Below are 10,420 nucleotides of genomic sequence, written 5' to 3'. Positions count from 1 at the left end.
GGGAAAGAGCAAAAAAAAAGTTTCTAACTCAGTGATATCCACTTGCCCAATTTCAGGTTCCTGGTCTAAACTCCATTGATAATAAAATCTCTTCCAACAATGAGATGGGAACCTGTATTTAATTACATCAGCAAGACTACTTTCCTGCTAGCCACACTCAGGGAGGTAACAATTGTTGCCCAAATTTCCCCAACGGAATTTAGCCCAAGGCAAAAAAACAGCAAAGAAGTAGAATTAGACAAGGAAACTACTTTATAAAGCAAGTTTTAGCCGACTGTTCCTCTGTTGCTATCAGCTTATCAGTGCTAAATACCTTGACCTACTTTGAAGACTTAGAGAACTAAACCAGAAGATTTGGAAAACTTATAAAACTTACATGAGTATGTTCATAAATACAGTTGTCAATAACATCTGCAAGAGTTGCTCCTTCATCCAACAGGCCAATGGAGTAATTTGCATCCTCAAGAAATCCTTTCATCTCAGCCGTATTCCACAAAGCCGACAGTCATAAACCAAGAAACACAAGGGACTGGCTTCCAAGCCTTATATCCGGGTCCTTAAATTATGCAACAAACTGTACAAAGAAAACATAAATCAATGGGAAAAGAGGCACAAAGCATACTATGCCACTATTTAAAAATTAGAAAGAGTTTTCTATATCTGATGTACTACAAACAGTAACACACACAATCTACAAAAACCAAGTATTTTTCAGTCTGTCCACCCTCCATTTGCCAGGGATAAGGATAGTGCAATTCTACTAAAGCCAAGAATAAAATAGAAGCTGCGTCCTTTAAATCTGATACTAACTTAAAGAGTAAGAAACCACTGATGCAAGGCTGGTCTTGAGAAGAATCCCAGAGTGTATGCACACTGATCTTAGTTATGCAAACTATGAAAATACTGCAAGTGTAGCATACTTGTACAAACACCTCAGCTCAGTTATTCTTAAGTATAGCATCTTAAGTGACATTAGTATTCACATATGCAACTGGAAGACTGCCTGTAATACAACATTTCTGAACTTGTTAAAGAAAACTTATAGTTTATTGATTAAATGTTAGCATTGATATTTGTTAGATTCACATATTTGTGTTACATTCTGGGTTTTGTTTAGATGCTAATTTATAACCATTGCCTTCACACATTGTATTTACTAGACATCTATTTTGTTGTTCTGTTCATAAGATTACCTACAACACTTAAAAATCTTCACTTCAACAGAGGTTACCAGAAAGAAGCCACTAGCTAGAAGTAGTTTTAAAAATAACAATTAATCTCAGTAAGTGGAACTGGTATTAAAAGAAAGTAACAGTTATAGCCTAGCTTTATTTGCATCTTGTTTATCCTTGAACCTTCACTGAAAATTAGATGTTTTTTATAAGCAGTGTTTTCCAAAAGACAACCTGAATCAACAAGGTCCCCAAGACAGAAAACATTGTTAAATATACACAGCCTCAGAATATGGATTAAATAGCCAGCCTCAAGTAGAAATCAGTAGACAGCAGGAAACTACCAACAGCTGATAATATCCCTTCATCAGCCTTATTTGAATACAACAATCTGCAGTTTACATTCCATTAGAATTGTAGGTCTTGTTTAAAATCTGTTTGTTAGTTTATACCAACTGACTGGCCAGACTTTTTTTGTTTCAACTGTCATCTTTATGACTAACACAAGACTGATCAAAGCCAGCCAGCTAACTAGATTCCTTCTTTACATGAACACCTAAGGCTTTTTTAATCTCTCAACAGAAGTTGCATAGTATTTATAAAAAAAAAAAAAAAAGATGGTTGTTTCCTAAAGCCACCTGAACTTGGCTTTAAAATAACAAAATTGTTTTTCTAATTAAGTGTTGATAGAAACCAGAAACATTACAGCCGAAGGTAAAAAATGCTTCACTAAGACTCTAGAAGCTAAGAAGATAATTTTGGCTCCAAATGGTCACAAGGCCATGGTATTAACTCTGTCTCATGTTTCTTCCTCCACCTCCCTACAGTCAAAAAAAATTCCACGATTTGCAACATAAGTTTGTCAGCATTGTTAATACGAACAAAGCTACTTTTGCTCAAGCTAATACTACGACAAGTAAGTAGCAGTTGCTCCTGCTTGTTACTACACCCAATGCTGGGGAAAAGAGCCAGCTTGTATGCTTTCTGCGTAACTCAAGTATGCCACCTATGTTTCTTAGGAGAAGTATTTACTGCCAAGTGAATTTAACTCAGTGGCAGCGAGAATTTTCAGTTAGATTCAGAAGCTGAATGATAAAGACAAATATGCTGGGTAAAAACATACTTGTCTCACACATACAGTAGGTCATATGCTTATTTAAGGGAATCCTGAAGATCCAAAACAATAATGAAAAAGCAAGATAATTATCACACTGATGTAAGGATTTAAGTAAATTACAATTATAAAAACCATGACTAGGTGGTAGACACTATAATAACCAGGAAAGGCATCTTCAGTCAGTTACATCTCAGTTTAAATTTGTGAGTAACACCTAAAAGTCCTTAAAAAAACCCACCACCAAACAAACAAAAGACAAGCTTGTGAACTCAATTTGACTTAGAATCAGTGAAACAAACATGAACACCACAGTCATGTTTATGTAGCTACTGTCACCCTCTGAACAGGTACTTCATCAGTATCCTTGATTTGCTAGCTGATTAGCACAAAGTCCTCAACATGTTCACCTCCATAAAATACCCATGATTTCCAGGAGCAGTGTACCAAAAAGGGTTTGGTTTGGTTTTTTCCCCTCCCCCTCCTGGAAAGAAAAGCTGGCATCAGGATTTTACTGATAATTTGATATAGTTCTGTAGTATTCAAAACATGAAGATCAAAAGAAAAAAAAAGCTAACAGCAGAGTTTAATTCTTTTAGCATAATTTCTTTATACTATGACTTAAACAGCCTAATGTTTAGCTAAGTTTTAAAGTACTTTATGCATCCTCAGGAACTTGCTGGTTGTGTAATAAATACATTAAACTTTTATTCTACAATAATAGCTCTTCTGTTGTCTTCTCGCAAGAAAAATAATACCCAAAGAGAAGAATAAGTAAACCAACCATGGTGAACACAGGCAAGAGCAAAGTGATTTCCATTTTCAGCAGATTATTCAAATATAGCATATCTGTTAACCATTCAAAAACCACAAGTTTTTTAGTCCTTTTGTGACACAGAGAGATGTACAAAGGAAAATTTTCAAATTTCAAATATGTTTTGTGCTGCATCTAAATCCGTAACATCTTTTAGGACAGGTCTAATCTGTCCTATGTCTTCAGAAAAAGTTCAGCAAAACTCAGTGGCAACATTTTGACACTATAACTCCGTACAGGATGAGTTTCCATGATCCCAGTTCCTCTTTCTCCCTCCCCACTCACATCCAAACAGTAAATACTCTAAGTACCTGCAACTGAATGCATGCGAGAAGTGACCGGGCTGGCAGAAGCCTTATATCTGAGCTTCTTTTTATTGTCTATTCAAGTTGGACAAATTCTGTGTTTATGATCATAAGCTCACAATTCCCTGACGTATTGTACAAACCTGTTAAAAAGCCTGAAGGCAAAACTAAAGCATTTTAAGGATTTACTGTATATACAAGGGTACTACTTAGCTACCTTTTAACCATTTTGGTGGTTTTGGTTTGCCGCCCCACCCCCCCGCCTTTTCATACTACAAGCCACTTACTACACTCTAAAGTGTGCAGATGGTCAAGAGTCCCTTCCACTGAATGAATGCACACCCCCCATCTCCCCTGCTGGGAGGTCTCAGTACACCCAGTGGAACCAGTCACATTACTGAATGCATTTTTAGACTCACCAGACACACACACCCCCTACAGGCTAATTGCTTGTGCCTCGTATTTCAAATGAAGAAGCCCAATCTAAACAACAGCTAGCTTTTTTTTTCCTTCGAGTCTTGGTGTTCATCTGAGTTACACTGGAGTGGATTTAAGCTAATTTTGTATTACTCTTAAAAGAAAGATTTCTTCATGGTTAATGACTGTGGTGTCTATAGCTTTCAGACAGAGATGGTGTAGAGGAATACTTTCCTCCAAAAGCTGCCCGTTTACTTTTGGGGATATCCTGTAGGGAGGAGGGGGAGAACTGGTTTAAGTAAAGCATGGGGGGAGGAGGCCTCTTTACCATTAACTCCCCCAAAACAACAACAACAAAAAGAACACTTATCTGGTAAGTTAGCTTCGATGAAGGTAATTTCCTAAAACAGACATCTCTTGTAGTTCATTCATCCAAAAGCATCTTATGGTCAAGAGGCAGGGACGAAAAGGAATCCATGCTAGTACAGACTTAACAAAATAGCTTGCAAAAAACCATAAACAGCCTAGTATAACCTCTCCCAGGCTGCTAAACAGCGATTGCTTTTTCTAAGCATGGCCATGACATCTAAGCTTTTTGATTTAGCAAAATTCATCTAGTAAAAAAGCTAACATTAGCCTACCAACTTCTGTCCTCAGAGTCCCAGCCCATTCCCCTCCTCTCCAATTTCTCCTGCTCTGGAAGAAATTACATCTTTTCAGTCTTATTGAGAAGAAGATAGGAAGAATATTCTACAAAGAGAAAACTGAAATTCCTATCAGCACTGCTACAGCACCACCACAAACCTGAGAAATGTTTCTTTAAGGGGTTAATACCTGCAGAGGGATTTGAGATTGTGCTATAACCTTACTCTGTTCCAAATGGCCCCCCTCCTGAAGGGGGAGGAGAATCAATGATAAAATCTGTGAAAGATCAAATGAATACACGCAGAAGGAAATCGAGAGGATGGTTTAAGACTTCTATGTCTGTAAGAAGAGTCAGAAATCATTACAGTACAGAGTTCAGTCCCTGCTGGAAGTGCTGACTTGCTGCAAATCATGATTTGACAGACTTAGCATGGTAACACCTCCCATTTTACCACCTGAAATGTTAGTCTGCACAATGCTCCAGGACATATATTTTAGGGCAAACAAAAGCTGTCAAGTGGTATGAGACTTCTACACAGGCATGCAATTGCTTTCTTTGAAGTAAGCCTTACATCCTCAGGCTCTTTAGGGTTTAACACAAAGTTCTTCATCTGGGAAGTCATTAAGATAAAAGTTTACATATTTAAACATTGCAATTAATGCAGACATATGGAATAGAAGAAAATTAAAATGCTCTGAAAAGTGACTAACTAAACATACGCTTGTCATATGCAAGCATCCATAACAAACACATCATTTTCAATTTTTTTTCTTTACGTTGTTAGAACTACATATTGTTTAGCCTGAAAAAAAAACCTTGAGGTTTGGTTCTTTCATTAAAAACTTCCTCTGCAAAGAACAAAGTCTCTGCAAACCAAACTGGCTCCCAATATGTATTTCAACAGTATGTCTTACTAAGCAAAATAAATATTTATGACATTATTATACTGATGCAAAAATCATAAAGAGGTAAAATACCTTCATCTCACATTCCTCACAATACTGGTTCTTCAGGGGTAACAGATCAAAAAAAGCAAAAGCATTTTGTTACTAACATTGGCAATTAAGTACAGAATAGGTATACTAGAAAAGTAGAAACACAAGTCCTCTGTTTTCAGTGCAAGAAATGCCTATTTATAATGGGAGTATCTTTTAAAAAAAATATTCCAAGATGCCATTTCACCAACCTATATCCTTATCATTCAGTTAGTTGAATGCAGCCACTAACCAACTGATGAAAATGCAGTGTGTCTTTATATACAACGGCAGTGGACATTGTGCATTACCCACGTTGCTTCTCAGTACAAATCCCGTGAAGGTCATAGCAGAGGTACCTGTACAGCTTAGGTTAGTTGCATCCTACCATTCCCTCAGGAGTATTCCACACAGTTAAATGAGCAATGTAACAAGAGCATCTCTGCTGAAGCAAGCGAGCAAAGGGGGTAGATACTAAAAAATAATGCCCCATCTGAGATCTTCTACAGGAATCATGCTTTCAAGAACCTCCTTCTGTTTTCTTGAAGTTTGAATACATTATCCAAAGCCAGTAAGTTAGCAAAGCTTACAAAAATGAGTACTCTAAGTTCATGTATACTTCTGTGGTACCATACCATCACTTCTCTTTCATGACAACACAAGCAGTTACTTCCCTATCCTACCCTCTCACTTGCTTTGTCAATAGCCCTCCCGTTCCCTGATTGCCACCCAGTCCCACTTAGACAAAGTCAAGAGAGCTTTAAAGGCCAGCCAGTCCAGATAACTACTGCTTCCACTTGGCATAGACAGGGCTCGTTAATAGATCAGATTTCCACAACTAATTCCCTCCATTTCCGATCAACCAGATGTGGCAATAAATAGAACAGATTTTCAAAGGAGCAAGACTTCAGACCACAGTTGCCAGACTGCTCAGGAAGTCAGAGCTGGAAGAGCAAGACAGAACTAAATGCCAAGTTCTTCCTTAGCCAGTGTAATACAAGGACAAAAGTGGGAGAGAGAGAATTATAAAAAGGGACCAAGTTTAATGGGAATGTAAGTAAACCTTCAGACAGAAGTTTTATTTGAGTTCTATTGGAACATAATATTAATAATTATATTTAAAAGCTCAGTTGACCTTTTTCCCATTAAGTCACTTTGCAAGTTGAACAGGACTCAAACTACCAATTAGCAAAGATAACTTACATCTTAGCCGTGTTTGAGGCAATTACCTGTGCTTCAGCACACCAAAACAGGTACAGATTAACTGCCAAACAATTGCAGACTACTGCTACCTACATCACCACTACATTCAATACTGAACACTTATATTTGTGTACAGTATATTATTACTGAAGACATAATAGATCCAAGCTCAAAATAAACACACAGATCATCTGAACATTCAGCTACAAATACAGCAAATCCAGTGGCATTTCCATTCTAGGACAAGCTATACCTTGCACTATTTGCCACAGCACATCAGTCTACCAGTTAGAGAAAGAATAATCTCAATGAAGGTACTAGAACAAGCCTTCTCCTCGAAGAGAAAAACTTCGGTCAAAGCCAAAATTCCTTCAGAACAGTTTTAGAAACTAAAATGCATTTATAGTACCTTAAGATTTTATACTTTATTCACTCCTTCCTCCTAACAATTCCTATGCCTTTCTTATCTTTTTACTACTTTACTTTATTCCTGTTGAAGTGCAAAATGTCATGCAAGAGTTCTACCGGCATACAACAGTGAGCCAAACTCAGAAACTAAACAAGGGAAACAATTTTCTCAGATCTTTTGCTTATAAATATCACTGACACCTACAAAGTAACAGTGATAGTCAGAGAATTTTCAGTGTTAACTGTAATCACTTGAATAGAGCAGTCATCTACATAGAACCAGATATATGCGGTTAATTCAATAAGTTTCAAACAAAATAAAAAGAACAACCTCTGGAGATAAAGCCAGAAATCATGATAAATCAAGTGCAGCCTGTGCCTCCCTTACTGCAGTATTTTCAAAGAACAGGGTCATCTACATTAGGTACCTTATTAGGAGACATACTAACACAACTGGCATGTGGACTCTTTAAAGTACCTGGCTCAGTTAGATGCACTTAACCGCTCTCATTCTCAAGTTTTACATTAAAAAGCGTTATATAATTTATAGGTACTAAGCCAAATGAAAATGCCTTCAGCTAAACAGGAAAAAAGTAATACTGTATAAAACCTGCTTAACTCAGATATTACAAATGCATTTAAGGCTATTGTTAAAACCACATAAAGCTATTGTTTTATGTTAACAGAACAGGATAACCACACACATTCCAGAGTTTTCTGTGCTCCTTAAGATCAGCTATGCGCATTCATTTGTTTCCAGTTATCATGGGTTTTGTTTTTCTTTAATAACTATTTGCCTCTTGAAAATGTAAAGGCATTTATAATTGGTACACGATTTCCATCCAACACAGAATTCCACATTCTACTGTAGCTCAACTACAACTATTTGTGGAAGTGGATAGTAATTAGCAAATAATGGAGACAGGCATTTGGGAAGGCACACCCTTTATGATCAGCATTAGTTACTGTTTACAATAGCAAATTTTAACTATTTCAGTATAAAATACCATAAAAAAAAAATCACACAGTACTCAGCAAATCATGATTTGATGCTAACAGTCATGCAATGCCAATTCATGACTTCAGAATTACCGAGAGACTGAAGTTACAGCATTTTATTTTAGGATTTCTGCAGCCAACAGCCCTAATTCAGAAAAGTAACTCTTTTTACAAAGTTTACTCACACGTTTAAGTCTCAGAAATTCATCAGGTAACTCTGTTGGTGAAAAGTATTAGGTGAGTAAAAATTATAGCCCTCCCTTGAATGAAAGCCCCATATAATACGCACACCACTATTTTCAAATGTTGATAAGCTACATCAAGACAGTTATCTTGCTTATCAAAAAGCCAATACATGCTGTTTGTATTTTTGGAAGTACTTATCCTCCTGCGTACAGATGAAGAGAGAAGGAAAAGAGACTTACATGGACAAGTTAGGAGATGGAACCCTACTATCATCAGCTAGGTTCCCAAGGTGGCTCAGCGTTGAAGTCGAACTGTTCTCTATAAAGCACTTCTCCTAAGCCCTCTGGATAGTTGTAAACTTGATCAGAGATTTTGCCCTGTGGGGGAAAAAGCATACAAAAATAAATTTCATAGCCAGAACAAAATAAAAGCTTTATCTTAAAACATGTAACAAACGCCTTTTCAGTAGTGCTTTTAAGGAGGCTTGCAACACTCCACCATGACAGTTTATAATCACATAAAATGCCCAGTTTTCAGTGTGAATGTAAACTCTTGATCAAGTCAGATGTGTGAAGAACTGCTAAAACACATGAATTAGGCACATGAGACTGCTTGTTTGTACTGATCTTTCATAGTCTGAAATGGAAGATTTTCAAAACTACAAGCAAAGAGCTCTACATTGATTCTGCTTTAGGGTAGTACACCTTAATACTGGACTACCCTCCCAGAAGCGTTTTTAACCCTGTAACCACTGTGATTCTTCCCCTCCCCTTCTACTTTAGAATTCCCTTGCTGTGTTCTTTCTTCCTCTGCTGTGATGAACATGGCATGTGGGTGAAAAATAGTGCTTTTTATAGTGAAACTGAAAACCATATGGACAAATCCAGAGATTAGCAAGACAGTAAAAAGAAAGAAACTTATGCTTGCCTTCAGGAATGAGGAAAAGTTTCAGCTGGCCCTTAAAGGCTATTACACACAACACCAAAGCAGCATTTTAAAGTACAAGGCTACTTTACTCAAATTAAGGTAAAACAATCACACAAAACAGTACAATGAACATAAAAAGCAGCCAAGGAAACATTAACCAGCCCTGCTGAGAAGTTATTCCTTCTCAAAGGAGCTGTCATTTTCATGGAATTAAATATGGTACAGAACTGGTCATGTGTAAACCCAACATACAACAAAGTTTCTACAAATTCACTGTGGTCTATGGCATGAAACGTGGAACGTACGAACCTATTGTAAAAATAGGCCTTTGCTGCTCTCATTATTTAAATGAGACTACATGTGCTGATTACAAAAACCTGGCTTCTGGGAATCACCTAACCCAAATCATCATCTTTTCAACTGCATTACAGTTAAGCAAACTGCTGAAGTGTGTTTTTCCACTTATTCTTGCTATTAGAAAACTAAACTAGTATACTCTATAAAGTACTGAATTACAGAACGGATGCAACTTGTGGGTAACTGTTTCACAGCAACTCCACAGAGCAATCTCTTCAGCTTTACCATATAAACTAGCATTCAGTAACACATAATATTAAAAATAAACCTCAGCGCTTCAAAATTAATTGAGATATTAAGGAATTTTGCCAGCCAGAATTAATGTACATGCAGTGTATTTAATCTTAGCCCTTTCTTGCACTAAAGCAAGAAATGTGTAACATTTAGTTCATTTAGTATGCACACAACAGTTTTAAAAGCTGGCAACACTTTCCTTTTGTAAGATTAACTAGTAGCTCCACTATTTTCTAGTGCTGTTCTGATTATACTCAAGAACTGAGGCGAATTTTCCAGTGATCATGAATTAAATTTACCTTCCCAGAAAAACAAGTCATTAAAAAAAGGTGCTTCTAGGGAGAGCGCATGACCTTTAGTGCAAAACTTAAAAAGCCATGCTTCAGACAAATACCACCTGCAGTACTATTCCAATAAATATTCTCACATGACCCAAGAAGGAAGCGTGCAGTGAAAGTTCCCGTGGAGCTGGAATGAAAACCAATCATTTTCTGTAGCAATAGTCAACTCTGAGCTGCACTGAGCTCTAATTGCCCTTCAGAATTTCTTTTAAATGAGAATTATTTATCCGAAGGATCTACACAAATGTACAGAAAATAGTCTGACTGCCCTCTTTTGTGCAGGTTTGCCAATATTAAATATCCAGAAAGGAAAATGGTACGAT

At 36.9% G+C, this 10,420-nt stretch overlaps 1 protein-coding gene across 1 annotated transcript in view; it reads right to left on the bottom strand.

The window, feature by feature from the left end:
* Window positions 1–8,629, bottom strand: part of AZIN1 (antizyme inhibitor 1) — a 21,093-nt gene extending 12,464 nt beyond the window's left edge. The window contains exons 1-2 of the mRNA XM_009579853.1: window positions 8,478–8,629; window positions 377–574 (exon numbers count right to left, since the gene is read on the bottom strand). Coding sequence (XP_009578148.1) covers window positions 377–478 — 102 coding nt within the window. The 5' untranslated portion in view covers window positions 479–574; window positions 8,478–8,629. The remainder of the gene's footprint in view (window positions 1–376; window positions 575–8,477) is intronic.
* Between the last annotated feature and the right edge of the window lie 1,791 nt (window positions 8,630–10,420).

Source organism: Fulmarus glacialis, unplaced genomic scaffold (genome assembly GCF_000690835.1).
Source record: "Fulmarus glacialis isolate BGI_N327 unplaced genomic scaffold, ASM69083v1 scaffold27066, whole genome shotgun sequence".
Classification (NCBI taxonomy): Eukaryota; Metazoa; Chordata; class Aves; order Procellariiformes; family Procellariidae; genus Fulmarus; species Fulmarus glacialis.
This window is presented reverse-complemented; position numbering and strand designations above follow the sequence as displayed.